This window comes from Nannospalax galili, unplaced genomic scaffold (assembly GCF_000622305.1).
Source record: "Nannospalax galili isolate Female #2095 unplaced genomic scaffold, S.galili_v1.0 scaffold213, whole genome shotgun sequence".
NCBI lineage: Eukaryota > Metazoa > Chordata > Mammalia > Rodentia > Spalacidae > Nannospalax > Nannospalax galili.
Window position 1 is genome coordinate 2,258,269 of NW_008335195.1, and position 17,969 is coordinate 2,276,237.

Sequence of the window (17,969 nt, forward strand, 5' to 3'; positions counted from 1 at the left end):
CTGGGGAAAGGGTGACCGCAGCTTGGAACTGGGCCCAGCCCTGACCTCCCAGCAACAGTGACACATGCCTTGGCGTTTGGGCATGCTGATGATTTTCTGCTGTGGAGGGAGAAGGAGGGTGGAATCTAGAAACTTCTCAGGCTTTAAGAATTCTGCCCTCCCCCTCAGTCTGACCCTGGCTATGCCTGTCTGGGCCCTGGCAATGCCCACGGGTAACAGGAAAAGGAGGAGAGGCCTGTTTGCTGTTTGCTTGGCCGTCCCTCCTCCACACTGTCTCCACTAGCTCCTCACCCCCTCGCTGCCCTCCTGTCCCTCTGGGCTGCCGGGGCGCCACGACTACTGTCCCCAATCCGCCTCGCCACTCGGGTCCAAGGGCGGCGGCATAACTCCCGGCTCGGGCACCATCTCACCGCCGGCCGGAGGCGTATTTAAAGCCCGGCACTGCGGGAGGAGGCAGACTCCTGCCCCGCGCTGCCAGGCCCGGCGGAGCCCGCAGACATGACCCGAGCCGCAGAGCGAGGCCGCGGGACAGCAGGCTGCGGGCTGCGCGGCGCCCTGGCGGCACTGGCGGTGCTGGCGGTGCTGAACGCCGCGGGCACGGTGTTCGCGCTGTGCCAGTGGCGTGGGCTTAGCGCGGCGCTGAGGGCGCTGGAAGCGCAGTGCGGCCGGGAGCAGCGCGAGGACGGCGCCCTACGCGCCTTTCTGGCCGAGTTGAGCCGCGCGCCACGCCGAGCGGCCGTGCCACCTCCGGACCCCGCGAGCGCCGCGCGCAACAAGCGCAGCCACGGCGGAGAGCCAACGCCGCACATCCGCGCGGAGAGCCAGGATATGCTGATGATGATGACCTACTCCATGGTGCCGGTAGGCTAGGGCTCGCGGAGCCCGCGGGCTGGGCGGGAGGTGGTGGGAGCGCGGGCCTGGCCCCCTAGGTGCCGCTGGCCAGGGGCGAGGCACTGCCAAGACAGCCCGGGTGTGAGCGTGGCTAGGGAATCACCCTGGCAAGCAACTTAATCCTTTGGGACCGGGTTCCTCCTTTGCTGGAGCGGGCGAGGCAAGTCTCTCCCACCTCTGACTTCTTTTGAGTCTACAGGTAAATGAGGGTCGTAAATAGTATTGAGTCCGCTTTGCCTCCCAACTTTTGATATAAGTTTTCTCCTCTGGGTGTGAACTGAACCACTGAGGCAGCTTGCCTGTGGCTGAGCCTCTGGAAGGAAAGTGTTTTCTTATATCTATAAAGGGACCTTTTCCCTGGCACCTCCAGTGGTCTCGCTTTTCATCTGGCCTGGACTCCTCCACAAGCTTGCAGACGAAACTACCCACCCAAGACCTAGATGCTGAAAGTTCTTCATGGATCTCAAGCTGTTCAAAATGGGAGAAAATTGTGTAGTGCAACATTTATTACTATGTTAACATGCACCGTCAAAGCTGAGGTTCTTACTGTGGGGCCCATGATTGCTTTCCACACAAGCTCCTGGTTGTCTGTGGAACTCCAGAATTGCCTGTGTGTGTGCATCCTCACACGTGGCACATGCTTCTAGGGATGGGTCCATTATTGCCTTTTATTTTCCTTTTGGGGGGGCTTTTTGAGACAGGTTCTCTCTGTAGCCCCAGCTAGCCTGGTACTCACTGTGTAGAACAGGCTTGGCCTTGAGCTCACAGAGATCCACCTGCCTCTGCCTCTCAAGTGCTGGGATCAAAGGCATGCAGCACCTTACTTGGCCTCCTTTTCTTTCTTCTTAAAACATTTTATTTTTGAGACAGGGTTTCGTGTAACCCAAGATGGCCTTGAACGTCCTATGTAGACAAGGGTAACCTTGAACTTCAGATCTTCTGTCTCCCAGGTGCCAGGATTACAGCCATGTTCCACCACACCCCTGGGCCTCTCCTTTACATTTTCTAAGTGACCCCATTGCACATCCCCTCTCCAGTATTTAAGAAATATTTGTTCTGTATGAAATACACAAAAATTCAATTTAAAATAAAATAAAAAGTAAAACATTTTTAAAAAATTACCAAAGGAAAAACTTAAACAAAGCCCCCCAGTCTTTATTCCAATTTTAAGAGTTTGGGATTTTAATTCAGTCATTTGGATCACATTCCAGTCCACCTTCCCAACTGTCCATTACAATAGCTATACTCTTATTTCACTTTATAACTAGAAAAAAAAACAACTCAGTTGTGACCCCAAGTCCTCTGAGCCTTTTTGGAATCCTACATATTTGAAGAGAAGCCTACTTAAAACATTTGTTGTCAGAGAAGCTTTTAAATATCTTAAGTGAGCGTAAATGCTTTTAAAACTACAAATATACACTTCAAATACACACATCTTTGTGAAAGGTCAAATTTTCCATTTCTGGCTTTACTTTTTTACTCGCATAAACATTTAAAAATCTAAGCCTGAGCAAAAATTTTAAAAATTAAAATTAAAAAATAAACTCTGTAAGATGAAGAAATGTCCTTAGAGGATTGCTCTCTCTTGGTGCTCCACTCTGCATTTTAAGGGTGTTTTTTTTTTTTTTAAACTCTATCTGAGCATCTATCTGAGCATCAGCACTTTATATTTTTAATACTGCTTTTAAGGTAGAGAATTTGGATCAAAATTGCAGCCTATTCAGTCATTAACACAAGAGAATGGATTCATCTCCATGTCGTTCCAAAAGCTAGATATAACTCTAGGTATCCTGGCAGAGTCAACACCTGTAGCAGCTGTCCAGCTGGGCATTTGCAGATCAGCACCAGCTGATCTCTCACCTGCAGCTCCTGTGTTTTGACCCTTTTGAGTCACTGAGGGAGATGCCTCAAGGCCAGAAGGCGACTGTCACATAGATGAGTGTCAGTCCTCCTCATGCAGGTAGTCCAGGACTCAGACTTTAAGAAACACTGCAGCTCCACTGTGCACATGAATATTTTGGGAATGTGGTGAAAGTACAACTTTTGATTCAGAAGGTCTAAGGAAGGGCCTGAGACTGTATGGCTAACAAGTGCTCAGTGATACCAGTGCTGCTGGTCTGAGGGCCGCACTTGGAGCAGGGAGGTCCTAGAACACTGGCTACATATTGGAACCATCAGAGCAGCCTGAAAAGTTACTGATGCCTGAATCCCCTTGCTGCAAGCAGAAGAGCCAATTTTACTGCTGAAAAGCCTTTTTTACTTTATTCTAGCTATTAATCCTTACAAATGTTCTGTTTTACTCTTTGCTTTTCTTAGAACAGAGAATTATTCACATGAGAAACCAACTCATCAGAAAACATCACTGAGCACCTCTAGTAGAGTTAAGAGAAGGATCTAGATCAATCCTGGAGATAGGTATGCATGCTTCTTATGGTTTAAGTATACACCTTCCCCTGGCCTTTTTATTCAGCACAAGATCTTGAATGATCTTAGAAGATTCCTGGACTGTCTGAGGGCCTCACTGAAACTCTGCATTAGAAATATCTAGAAACAAAGAAGCAAGCTCTATGCAAACTAATCTCAGCATTTCAAAAACTGTTCCAGAATGATCTGTTTATCCAAAATAAGCTTCCTCGAGGCTCATTTCTGTGCTTTTGGCTAAAAGTACATTACTCAGCTTGGTGATTCTGATCAGCACATTCTGACCAGAAGCTGGTTAACAGCTGCAAATGACTTTGTTTGAAAAAAAAAAGAGATCAGTAATTATTACTGAAGTACAGTTAATTTGGCATAGCCAAGCATATTCAATATTTTAAAAACAAGTGAGTACTTTAGTAGTAAAGTGTTAAGTGGGACAGTGGACAAAGCTCCCCTTCCTTCCTCTTGCCCCTCCCCTCCCTCCTCCTCCCTCCCCTCCCCTCTCCTCTGCTCTTGTCTCCTCTGCCCTGTTCTCCTCTCCCCCTCCTCTCCCCTCCCCTCCCCTCCCCCTCCTCTTTCTTCATATCTTACCTTTACTGATGCTCTGATAGCTTTGATATCCTACCTTTTCTTACCCCAAATCTAGAGCATTTAGAAGAATTTCACAAAAATCAAATTAAGTAAACATAGAGAATCCATACTGCTCTGTGGCTAGTGAATGTATTTGCACAATTGTTATCCTTGGGGCATCATGCTCACACTATACCTAATATAGCATTCAAAAGTCTGAGCATCTCTCTAACAAGTCAGTCTTACTATTTTGAAGTAAATCCAAATGATTTATTCATGGAAAACAGATATGAGTCTGTGACTTTCAGATACTAAAAAGACATTTGACAAAATTTAACACCTGTGCTAGATTTTTTTTTAAGACAGTTTCACCATGTAACCCAGATTGGCCTTGAACCTGCCTCAGCCTCCTGAACACTAGGCTTGCCATGCTTAGCTCTATGCTTAATTTTTTAAATACTCAATTATGATGTAACTTAAAACATTATTCATTAATAAGATAAAATATAACTAGTATCTCACACAGCCCCCAAACCAGCTTTCCACTTAACAGAGAAAGCCCAGAGATGGTCCTATTAATCATTATTGAGAGAGACGCCCACTGTAACAGTAAGCACTTCACATTATCCTAGGATTAGCCAGAGAATCTAGACAAGGAAGGTAATCTAGAAATGTGTTAGGGAATCAAAGTCTGGTTCTAGTCAGATCGTATTATTATATACTTAGATAACCCAAGAAAATCTGTTGATAACCTGCTATAAACAACAACAGAATTCAGTGGGAAGCAAGATACAAAAGTATTGCAATGAATCTCTGCAGGGGTCTCTCACTCTCTTCGCGGGTCGTTGGCCACTGGCCCACAAGGGCAGGGGGAGCAGAAGCGACAAACGGGGTCAGGACAGCCAGTGAGCACTGATGGAAGAAAGCCCTTCCGGGGAGGCTGGTCCCAGGCGCAGTGAAACAGCAGTGATACAGCTCCAGACACAGTGAAACAGCTCCGTTTATTCAGTGGGAGAACTAGAGAAATTATAGTGTGGAGGCAGTAGCCAAAGCCTTAGCTGATAGGTTCTCATAGTATGCTTTATTTACATGTGGCAGTGGGCTCCTATCTTCCAGACTATCAGGCAATGCCTGATTATCATATAGAAAAAACCTAGGGGTAGTTTTTACTCCAGGTAACTATGAAAAAGGTCATGTTCCAAATAAGGTGTGGCATCCATGCTTGGTGGCACTTTCCAGGTAATCCAGGAAGAGAGCAGGAGGCCCCCTGCTGAAAAAGGGAATCCTTCCATTTGGCACCGAGCCCCTTAGGGCTATCCGGACATGGAGAACTACAACCCTAACAGCAGGGTTTCCCAACAAATCTCTGGAATATGTAATGGAAAAAAATGCACAAAAGATGTGTGGAACTGGATATAGTGTTGCATGACTATGATCCCAGCACTCTGGATGTACAGAAGATGAGAAGGTCAAGGCCAGCCTCAGCTACATAAGACCTCTGTCTTGACCAAAAAACCCTGATGCATACATATAATTTTATCTTTGGTGTTAATAAAGGACGGAAGAACCACCCTTGAAGATTACAGAAGATCCAAACAAATGGCAGGACTTGGAAGCTGAGGCAGGTAGATCATTAGTTCAAAGCCAGTCTGGACTACCTACAAAGACCCTATCTAAATAAAACAGAACAAGGGCTGGGGATGTAGCTCAGTGGTAGAGCACTTGCCAGCATGTTGCAAGGCCCTGGGTTTGAGCCTTAGGTTGGGTGGAGCTGGGGTAAGGACAGGTTGGGAAGAGCCTACTAAAACATTTAAATAAATGGAAAGAAATGTCTTTTGATAGGAAGGTTAGCATCTGTGCTGGATAGCTTCAAATGACAACTTGACATACCTAGGGAGAGAGACTCTCAATTAGAGAACTTCTTCTGTTGAACTGGCCTGTGGGCAGGTCTGTGAGGCTTTTTCTTGATTGTTGAGTGATGTGGGAGGGCCCAGCCTACTGTGGGTGCTGCCACCCCTGGGCAGGTGGTCCTGGGTTGTGTGAAAAAGCAGGCCGAGCACAGGCCAGAGGAACCAGCCAGTAAGCAATATTCCTCCGTGGTCTTTGCTTCAGTTCCTGCCTCCAGGTTCCTTTCCTGAGTTTCTGCCCTGGCTTCCCTCAGAAATAAACTGTGATTGGGAAGTGTAAGCCAAATAAACCCTTTCCTCCCCAAGTTGGTTTTGGTCAGAGTATTTTATTAGAGCAATAGAAAGCTAAGTAAGACAATATATTACCTCTCTTTAAGTTACTTTATCAATCTAACACTTCTTCAATATTTAAAACAACCCATAGTTCTCTCCCATGTCCCACAAGTTGATGAATTGATTCTAAAGTTTACATGGGGAAATAAAGTTACCAGCATGCATGATGAGGAAATGTTGGACAAAGTAGAGGAATAAGGAAGGCTACCAGATATGAAAATATAATTAAAGCCCAAGTAATTAAAATGGTGAGCAATATGAGTAGACTGATCAATAGGACAGAATAGAAAGTCCACAAATAGTTGCAAATAGGCACATCAAGGTAGTACATGGTAAAGACACCTCAGATCAATGTTGAAGAATGGTTTTAATAAACAATATTGAGCTGGGCATGATAGCACACATGTGTAGTCCCAGCTGCTGGGGAAGCCAGTCAGGACAACACAGTGAGATGCTCTCTTAAAAACAAAGTAAAATGTGAGACAACAGGCCAACCCTCTAGAAAAAAAGTGAAGATTAGAAAAGCATAACTTTATTCTTATAGTGGGCTCCTTAACTATCTCTAAATGGATCAAAGGAGGTTTTGTTATTGTTGTTTGTATTTTGTTTTTTTGAGACTGGGTCTCAATAGCTAAGGATAACCTGGAATTCCTGCCCCTTCCACTTCCCCCTCCTAAATGCTGGGATTACAGGCATGCACCACCACACCCAAATTTAGGATTGTTTTTGTTTGGGTTTTGGTTTTTGTTTTTTGGTTTGGGTTTTAGGTGGATTTTTGAGATAGCGTCTCCCTGTAGTCCCAGCTGTCCTGGAACTTACTATGTTGACCAGGCTTGCCTTGATATCACAGAGATTTGCCTGCCTCTGCCTCCCAAGTGTGTGCGCCTCCATGCCCAACTGTTTTGTTTTTTTTAAGTTTCAGATGGAACCCAGGACCTTGTGGTGTGATGCTAGGCAACTGCTCTACACCTGTACGATATACTCAGCCCTGATATTTTTAATCAAACTGAAGCTGCTTAAATACAACATGAAGTTCATTTTTCCTGTAAAGGCCTTTCTCCAAGCTAGAGCTTAAAAGCTGGAAGTAAATAACAAACCACCCTGACTAAGAAGCCATGACCAAACTATATTGCATGTTTTTACATTGTGATGGTTAAGTTGGTCAGCTCAACACAGTATAGAATTGCCTGAGAAGGGTGTATCTTGGGCAGGATTGTCTTCATTTTATCAATTGATGTGAGATGACCCAGGCTGCTGTGAGTGGAATACTTTTTTAATTTTAAAAGATGCTACCAAATTGCCCTACATGGAACTTGAGTCTTTGGAGAAAACTATTAGCAATTGCTATTGTAATAAAGGGAGGGGCATTGATTATTTTATTTTATTTAGTATAGAAGGAATTTCTACAAATGAAAAAGATCAAAGGTCAACAACCAGGGACCTTTGAGATGGCTCAACAGGTGAAGGCTAAAAAGTGTAAAATTCTCATTTTCAAAAAAAAAAAAAAAAAAACTATATTGTAAATAACAAAAACAAGAGAACACCATAAACAAAGGCAAAAGATAAATGACAGACTGGAAAAAAAGTATTTGCAACACCTATCTGTTAAGGTTCAGATAGCCCTGCCCCCTCACCAACAGGTCTCATGGACTTCTCAAGCTCCTGAGAAAAGGGAACTGAGTTGATAAGCACCTTGGTCTTTGAAGTCAAGAGAAGCAGACTTTTCTCCACTCTTTGGCCAACACAGCAGGCTTCCCCTTTGATCTCTAAAGAGAACAGGTTTTAACAGTCCCACTCTCCCACTCCCCCCACACCCAACTTTAAAAAAATATATATCTTCCCACCTTCTGCATGAAGCAGAAACCTCCCTTTTTAAAAGACCCCAGCTCAAGACCTGGGCAGACATTTTCCCTTCCCTAAAGGGAACGTGTCCCATGCAAAATAAAGCTCTAGCCCACTGAGAGTTTTATCTGTGTCCTGGTGCTTCCTCCTCCATTTGCTCATTCTCTGCCAAATTTTTACCTATCAAATGGTGCCCAAACCTAAATTGATGAGAAATAAAAAGAATTTGATAGGAAATTCAGCAGTAGAATCCAATGAGAAAATGGAACAGATGCTTCTCGGGACAATAAATACAAATGTCTTTCTGCTTTTTAGAGATTTTTATTTATTCTTTGATAATTTCATGCATGTATAGTATGTATCTTGATCATGTCCACCACCAGTTCCCCCCTCCCACTCCTCTTGGACACACCCCATCACCTCCCCCTCCCATCCTCATGTCCTTTTCATTTTTGTTTTGTAACTGACAGTCCAATTGGTACAGCCTTCTGGACTGTTGACTCATCTTGTTGGCTTGATCTTGTGCAGTTCTTTTTCAGGTCCACCACAGCTGCTGTGAGTTCATGAGTGCAATGGCATGTCACATCCAGAAGACAGCGTTTCACAGCACTCCTCCTCATCCTCCAGCTCTTACAATCTGTCCATTCCCTCTTCCATGATGTTCCCTGAGCCCTAGCACAGTTAATATAGATGGCTCATCTATGGCTGAGCACTCAAATGTCACTCATTCTCAAGACTTTGAATGGCTATGAGTTTCTTCATTAACCACTGCTCACTGCAGAAAGAAGTTTCTCTGACCTTTATGTTGAGGGAAGCATAAGTCTATGGGTATAAACATAAATATTAAGAAGGCAGTTTGAGAACATATCCATTTAGCAAAACTATAATAGTAGGTCTCCCCTAGGCCCACGACCTTCCCATCCATGGGTATTTTACCAGGTTTACAGTACCAGGCACAAATTCCCTTCTATGGAGCAGGCCTCAAATCCTATCAGAAAGTGGCTGGTTACTTCCATAACAGTCATGCCACTATTGCACCAGTGGGTATGTCTTGCTTGGCAGGTTGGAATTATAACAATCACAGTCCAGTGTAGAGTAAGACTATTGATAACTTTTCTCCTCCAGTGGCCTACAGTAACACCCTCTGGCACTATGAAAGCTAGTCAGCAGGAAGGAAGTTTGCAAATCAGTTTGAGATTGCTTTCTTCATGTTCTGTAACCAAAATGTGTTGTGTCTTCAGCAATAGGGTCTTACCATCAAGTTCTGGTGGGCATCCAATATGGTGGACATTAGCCTGTATTGTTTTGGATGCCTCTGGGACCTCCCTGATCAATAACTTGTAAGGAGGTATTACATGCCTAGCACTGAGATTTTCATTTAATAAACCATGTCTTAGGGGACTCAGTGTCTATCCATGTATGCTACCCTTGCTTAAACTATGTCTTTTTGAAACAGGGTCTCCCTGTAGCTCCAGCTGACCTGGCTCTCACTAGGTAGACCACTGTCCTCATCCCTGATTAAACATTTTACCCCCAGTATTTCCCCCACAAATGTCTCTTATGCATGTGGAAAAAGTCTTAATTTAAAAATGTAAATTGAACCTACCCTAAAATACAGTTTCATTAGTCTTAATGACCAAATGATAAAAGTCTGATACCACCCTGCACTGAGGATGCTGAAGGAAAACGAACATGCTCTGGCTTTACTGCTGGAATGCACATGGTGCAGCCCATGTACAAATCTTTAACAAGTCCAGGAAAATTACGAATACATTTCCCCTTTTTGTCTTGCATGATAGACTGTCTCACCCAGGAGTAATATGACATAATCACTCATAGCCAAATCTTTTTGAAAGCAAAAGACTATAAATGACCATATTCATCAATGCAGTTTATTTAAGTTAAATTATTGGGGAGCAGGAGAATTGACTCAGTGGTTAAGAGCATTGCCTCCTCTTGTAGGGGACATGGGTTCAAGTCCCAGCACCCACATTGTAGCTAACTGTAACTCAAGTTTCAGGGAATCCGACCCTCTTCTGACCTCTGCAGGCACTTCACAACACAGGTGTGGTGTACCTACCTACTTGCAGGCATTATAGTCATACACATAAAATTAAAAATAATAGATTAAATATTTTTAAATATTTTATTATTTTTTATTTTATGTGTATGAGTGTATTGCCTGCATGTAGGTAAGTGCACCCATGTCGTGCAATGCCGGCAAGGACAGAAGAGGCCATCGGATCACCTGGAACTGGAGTTATGGACAGTTGTTAGCTGCCATATGGGTGCTGGGATTCAAACCCAGGTCTTCTGTAAGAACAGCCAGTTATTATTTTTATTTTATGTGTATGAGTGTATTGCCTGCATGTATGTGAGTGTACCCATGTCGTGCAATACCTTGGAGGTCAGAAGATGGCTTCAGATTCTCCTGGAACTGGAGTTAAGGACAGTTCATAGCCGCCATGTGGGTGCTGGGAATCGAGCCCGGGTCCTCTGTAAGAGCAGTCAGTGCTCTTAACCACTGAGCCATTTCTCCAAAATATTTTTTAAAGTTAAATAACAGTTCCTACCCCACTGCTAAGTAGCAGGGAAACAAGAACGAGGGAATTCTCACCTGGAACAATCCCCAGGTTACATTCTAAATGAGGAAAGTGAGTCAGAGGAAAGTATGTGTTGTATTACCCTGTATGCAAGAAGATAGAAAATAATCACAGAAACTAACAAAAGCTCGTATTTACAGAGGTCAAGAATAAACCTTTCACTATTATTTAGTTTTGTGTATTCTTTTTAACTTTTTTATGACATGACTGTGTTACTTTCTTCTTAATGCAAATAAAAAGACTCATAATCACTTACATACAGACAGGTGGCACAGCTCCTGGGCTTATTACGGACCATGACAGCTTGAAGTTTTTAGTTCATTTTCTGTTATTATAACAGAATACCTGATAGCGGGTAGTTTATAAAGAATAAAAGTTAATTGGGCTTGTGGTTCTGAAGGCTGGAGGTCCAAGAGCATTGTACTGGATCTAGTGAGGACCTTCCTACTGCATGATATCATAGCAGAGCATCAAAGGCTAAACACAGCCAGTTAGTTAGCCAGACTTCTCTTTCTCTCCTAAGCACCCCGCAAAGTCCCCACCTCCACATACCAGTAAGATATGAATTTGAGGGTTTGAATTCCAAAATGACTTTGGGAGGACACATCCACACTACAGCACATGCCCTGTCTGAAGGAAGTTGTCACTGATGACTGCTCACAAGAACCACAGCCTACTAGGCCTGATCTCTTAATTTTTTTTTTTAGAGAAAACACCCAACTTTTCATATGAAACATCTCAACTTTTAAATATTAACAATGCAGAAAAAAAAAAGAAGGAAAAAAGAAAAAATTAGTTGGTGGCACTATTTTGGTTAAACAGCATTCATATTGCTAGAGGCCATATTAGGACATCCAGTCATGAGTGTAGCAGGTTTTGAACAAACTGGCTTTATTTAGTTTGACCACAACCTCCGTATTTATCAGCTTGATTCTCGAAAATTACAATTGTTTCACTGTATGGTTGTTATTATGGTTGAGGTCGAAGTAATTTTTTGGCATTTAGTTTGATTTGGGCTTTTTTTATGCTTTTTAATTTTTTAAATATTTGTTTTTCTTTTTAATTGTGTGTCTGTGTGTGTGTATCTGTGTGTGTGTGTTTAGGTTTTAGATGCACATGCAACCTGAGTGCAGGAGGCCAAAAGACCACAGTAGATCCCCTGGAGCTGGAGTTGCAGGCAGTTGTGAACAGCCATGGATTCTCCTGTCTCCCGTGCACCACCCCCGTGCCAGGATTACAGGCACACTACTGTGCCCAGCTTTTACATGGGTGTTGGGGATCCAGACTCAAGTCCTTGCACTTGCTCAGCAATCACTTTACTGACTGAACCATCTCCCCAACCATTTGTTTGCTTTTTGAGACAAGGGCTCATGTAACACAGACTAGTCTCCAATTCTATATGTAGCTTAGGATGGCCTTAGAAGCTTATGATCTTCCTGCCTTCATCTCCCAAGCACTAATATTACAGGCATGTGCCACCACACTCCCTGAAAATAATTGTTTCCATATCAAACGTGTGTAAATATTTTTCTTGTACTACCCACCTAGAGATGGTTTCAAGTGTATAGCAAGATATGCATGAGTTATATGCATATACTGTGTTGCCTTACAAGACTTGAGTGTCTGTGGATCTGGTGGCAGGGAGGCCCTCTGTCAGCCTCTGAGGGACAGCTATATAACAATCATGATTCTATAAGGACATATGGGAAAAATAAGTGGGTCAGGATTGAGCATCTGGAGCCATGAGAATAAGGCAGTTGGCCAAACGGACATTTTGAAGCCATGTGGACCTGTTCCCATGGAGCTATTAAAATGAGATTAGGGACTAAAGAGATGTCTCAGCACTTAAGAGCACTCACTGTTCTTTCAGAGATCCAAGTTCAATTCCAAGCATCCACATTAGGCAGCTCCCTCCAGCTCCAAGGGCTCTACCCTCTTCTGGCCTCCGTGGTCATCCACACCATATAGCATATACACACACAAAAATCAAAATCAAATCTTTTGAAAAGTGTCAAATGATGAACTGGAGAGATGGATCAGCAGTTAAGAGCCCTGGACCTGGGTTCAATTCCCAGCACCCACATGGCAGCTAGCAACTGTCCATAACTCCAGTTCCAGGGGAATCTGACACCCTCTTCTGATGTCCACAGGTATTGCAGGACATGAGTGCACTTAGGTACAGATAATACACTCATACACATAAGATATAAAATAAGAAAAGTAAAAATATAAAGTGTAAAATGAGATTAAGAAAGCCATCTCAAGCCAGGCATGGTGGCACAGGCCTTTAATCCCAGCACTTGGGAGGCAGAGGCAGGCAGATGTTTGTGAGTTCAAGGCCAGCCTGGTCTACATTGTGAGTTCCAGGACAGCTGGGGCTACAGGGAGACCATGTCTCAAAAAGACAAAAAAAAAAAGCCACTTCAGGGTTATTAGCCAAAGCAGCCAAACTAGAGGCAGTAGGGACAAACCTGCTGAGCCCAAGTAAGATGGAGCCTTCTAGAGCTCAGTGAATCGCCTGCTCTCATCTTTACCCCACTATTTCCCTGCCTCCCCTCATCCTTCGCTGTGAACATGTTAGGGATTAACAGATTTTTGTCTTGGAACTCAAAGCCACACAATCCCAGAAAAGTGCCTTTCTCCCCTCGGGAGCTAGCAGAGGCCGCAGATCAGCCCATCTGGAGCAGCACCATGCACTAAATCACAGACCAAGGGCTGCTGGCCAAGGACTCTTTCTGTATGGGTTCTCAGCCCACAGGTCCTCCTAGTGCCATTGTCCCAGGGTCCCTCTGTGGAAGGCTTATGCCCCCTGCTGTGACTTCAGCCCTCATGTGCCTGCCCCCAACTCCAGCAATACAATCCAGCATCCCTTCTTCACTGTTAGTTCCTCAGGCAAATTCTCTGCCAGACTGATTCCTGAAGTATGCAGGAATGAGCACAGAGGTCATGGAAGTCAGATGGATTCACATTCTAGACCTGTGGCTTAGTAGCCAGGGTGAACTTGAGCATCTTTTGACTTTCCCAAGCCTCCGGTTCCTTACCTGTAATGCCTATCTTATGGGGTTTCTAGGAGGTTTGAAGATAATGGAAGTACCTGTATCTGATATTATAGCCAGAACCTCAGTAAGTATTCATTATTGTTGTTATTAAGATTAATCTTTGGGCTGAGGCTGAAGCTCAGTGGTAGAGCTTGTGACAAGTATGTGCAAGGCCCTACTTTTAATTCCTATTACTACAAACAAACAAGTAACCAAGAAGATCAATCACTACCTTAGTACATTAAGGCTCCCATAACAAAATACCATAGGCTGGGGTGCTTTTAAACAACAGAAATTCACTTCTCACAGCCCTGATAGTTTGGAAGTCTACTTTCTAGATGCCAGCTAGTCAGTGACTGGGGAGGATCATACTCTGCTTCCTAGGTGGCACCCTCCAACAATAGGAGCAGGGCAGCTTTCTGAGACCTAGCTTTTATTTTTATATAGACATGAATCCCACTCATGAAGGCTCTGCTTCTGTGTCCTTGTTATCTTTATTGTTCACAGCACCACCTCCTACTGTTCCCTAACACATTGGTTTCGACATAAAAATTAGGAAGCAGGAGATAAAAAAAACAAGCCAGAACCAGTCACAGGAGTCACACAGGACTACCTAATTGCTAGCTCTGTTTTTTTAAAAAAGATGATTCATTAGTAATTTTATTTATGTGTATGTGTGAGTGAATGCCACGTGTATGTTGCCACTGGAGGCCAAAGGATGGCGGATCCTTTGAAGCTGGAGTTATCCGCTGTGACCCACCTGATATGGGTGCTGGGAATCCAACTCAGGTCATCTGGAAGAGCACGAATGCTCTTAACTGCTGAGCCATCTCTCCAGCCCTTGTCAGCCCTCTTGCTCCAAGCTCTGAGCTTGTTCTTTACTTTCAATTCCTTTAGACTTCTATGTGTCTGTGCATCTAGCTGCTGCTTTGGGAAATTATTGGACCTCTAGAATCCTAGATTGCCATAAAACAACCTAAATGTTAATGTCAGTCACAACAAAATGGGATAGGGGATGTATCTCAAAGGGAGAGTGGTTGCCTAGCATGCACAAGGCCCTGGGGGAAGTCACAGCAAAGAACATGCTAAGAAAGGAGAACAACTCCTTCTTAGGGTCTTGTGTTCCCTAGGAAATGGTTACCTAAGTGGGAATTATCAGAACAATAGTCATTGATAAAACACACTTATGTGATTTTTTAAATGGCATTCTTTTTACCCCCTCTGCATTCCTCATACTGCCCCCCTCACTACCATCAAAAAGGAATCCTTGGCTAAATCTAGTTGACATTCAAGCTTAATTTACATGCATTTTATCTGCAGACTAAAGGTCATGCTGTATGAAACAAGCCGAAGTTTGAGGTTGTGATTCTGTTACAAAAGGAGCATTTTCAGCCCATCAGTTGCTTTTATGTAGATCTTTGAGTTTTAACAGCTCTGACTTAAATGGATATAATTTGCTTCTAGTTTAGCTAAAGTTCAAGACACAATTTTCTTTACTGAAAGGTAGAGGTAAAACAAAGAGACCAACTAAAGATCATTCAAAATGCAATTTGTGGAGTTTGTTCTGAGTGATACAGTAATCCCTTCACCTGCCACTCAAGAAAAAGTTTCTTATGTTTGTCAAAGTGCTGGGAACTTCAGGAGCTCTGCCTGAGTTCTATCTACAAACTGTAAAATACTAGGAATAAGTTTCAGGTAACAGTTTAGAATCCTGTCAGAAGGAAAAAAAACACCCTTTCCCCTTTGTGGACATTGTCATCAAATTCTCTGAACAGAAAGCTCTTTGAGGGCTGGAGAGATGGTGCAGCAGTTAAGAGCACTGGCTGTTCTTGCAGAGGACCCGGGTTTGGTTCCCAGCACTCACATGGCAGCTAACAACCATCCTTAACTCCAGTTCCAGGGCATTCAACACCCTCTTCTGACCTCCGAGGGCATTGCACGGCACTGGTGCACTTAACCCACATGCAGGCAATACACTCATACAGATAAAATTTCAAAAATAATAAAAATAAAAAAGCAAGCTTCAATACAACCCAAACCTTCATCCCAGCTCAGAATGAAAGCTCTAGAATCAGACAATACTTTAATCCTGGGTCCCTGGTTAGCTGTGTGGCCTTCAGCAGGTCATTCAGCCTCTGAAGGCAATAGCAGAAATACCTAAGCTATGAGTTATCATAATGATTCAATTACGTAAGCCATGCAAGGACCATAGATGCTCCCCAGAACTCCATTTATGTAACTCATTGTTACTTTAGATTTCTCAAATGCTGTCTTTCTGTACTACAGGTTATGTGGCAGATTTGTTATAAAACAAATCTGGGATAGAATCAAAACCTACACAGCTGGGCACAGTGGGACACACCTGCAATCCCAACACTCAGAAGGAAGAGGCAGGCAGCTAGGGCTCTATCAGTTAAAGTTCAGCCTGGTCTGCATGGTGAGATCCTGTCTCAATAAATAAGTAAATAAATATTTTTTTTATAGAAAGGGTGGATTCTAGTATGATTGATTTTTGGAATCTTGGCAACTAGGTCAACACACAGCCTTCTAGAGAAAAAAAAAGCTTTCTTAGATAGTTGTTTTGATGATTAATGGGTTCAAAAGGGGAAAAATGTTTTTTTGGATACTGGATTTTAAAGTTAATTACAGGACTGGAGAGATGGCTCAGTGGTTAAGAGCACTGACTACTCTTGCAGAGGACCCAGGTTCGATTCTTAGCATCCACATGATGGCTAACAACTGTCCATAACTCCGGTTCCAAGGGATCCCATGCCTTCTTCTTATCTCCACGGCATTGCAGGACGTGGGTGCACTCACATACATGCAGGCAATATACTCTTACACATAAAATAAAAATCATAAATAAAATATTTTAAATGTTAATTACAAGGGCCAGTAAATGACTCTGTGGGTCCTGCCTCTAAGCCTGACAACTTGAGTTCAATGTCCAGGACTCACATGGTAGAAGGAGAGAACCAACTCCTGCAAGTTCTTCCCTGACCTCCACAGACACATGAGCATGCACACATGTAATAAAGGTTTTTAAAAAGATTCTAATTACACTAAGTATAATTTACAAATATTAAAAATTCATTAAGTCTAAGATGAACTTATGCGTTCACTCTTTCGTTGATTAAATCTGCACGCTTGTTAAACCAAAGCTGTCATCCAGCAGATACTGACACTAATAGTATCAACAGTAGTTTTGTAGATAAGCATCTCACTATACCCCCAATGACCACATTCAAGTGTTTTCTGGAGTGGTCAGTTGAGGAGACTCTGGTGCTGAGGGAGAGAGGGCCGATTAGGCTGAAAAGCATCTTCACAAATGTGTTGTGTACACAGCATGCCATAGGGAGTTTGGGGATAATGGCTTCATTCTTTGTTCTTAAAACAAGCAAATTGCTTAACCATAATTTCTTCAAGTTTTTCTGACTATTGGGAAAGGATAAAAATGCTTAGGCACATCAGAAATCATCTGACTATGCTTGTTGAGAAGAACAGCATGAACATAAAACACTGCTATTAGGGATTAGTGAAAGACTGTTCTAGCAGCTCTCCTGCTTCAAAGGCTCCATTAGAGGTGCGGAGATACAAGTGATTCTCCACTCTGTTCAAAGTACTCCTCTCTCCTGCCCTGACTTCTGCACTTATTTGTTTCTATTTTACAACTAAAATTTTATGTTTTGGTCTTGATTTTCCCCATTAGTCACCTTGCCCCTTTAAAATCTATCTCATAGCTCTTTGTTAAGTGCTTACAGAGATATTTGATAACTACTGCATGAGTGATTGATGCACAGTTCCTAAGTACAAGTGAAAACACAGGCACCTGCCAGATTCTGTCCCTGGTTTCTTGCCCTATTAAAGTTTTGGAGGTAGGCCCTGGAGCAATTTCAAAGTTCCTTTCTCGGATTTCGTGACACTTCCAAAGAGCTATGAGGTGCTGGTAATACGACTCAGAAAACTGATTTCTTGTCAGAAATTCATCCATTGATCACTGAGCTCCTACGATGGACATGCACAAGACATGGTATGGGGGACTGGGTCGATGGCTCAGTTGATAAAGTGCTTGCAGTAAGGAGGACCTGAATTTGATTCCTCAGCACCATGTAAAAAACAGGCAGGGCAGCATGCATCTGTAAATCCAGCAGGAAGGAGGGTGGTACAGGCAGGAGGAATCCTGGAGCTTGCTAACCAGCCAGTCTAGCCAACCCGCAAGCTCCAGGTTCAAAGAGAGACTCTGCATCAAAAAATAGAGTGGAGAGTGATAAAAGGTGTTCAGCATTGACCTCCCGACTATACGCATGCACACACATACACATATGCATGCAGGTGCACATGCACACACAAATAAAACACGTACACAC

The 17,969-nt window shown here is 43.3% G+C and overlaps 1 protein-coding gene across 1 annotated transcript in view; it reads left to right on the plus strand.

Annotated features, from left to right (window-relative positions):
* The first annotated feature begins 208 nt into the window (after positions 1-208).
* Gldn (gliomedin) overlaps positions 209-17,969 on the plus strand; it is a 62,444-nt gene continuing 44,683 nt past the window's right edge. Inside the window, exon 1 of the mRNA XM_008829758.3 lies at positions 209-861. Within this exon, the coding sequence (XP_008827980.1) occupies positions 499-861 (363 nt within the window). The 5' untranslated portion in view covers positions 209-498. The remainder of the gene's footprint in view (positions 862-17,969) is intronic.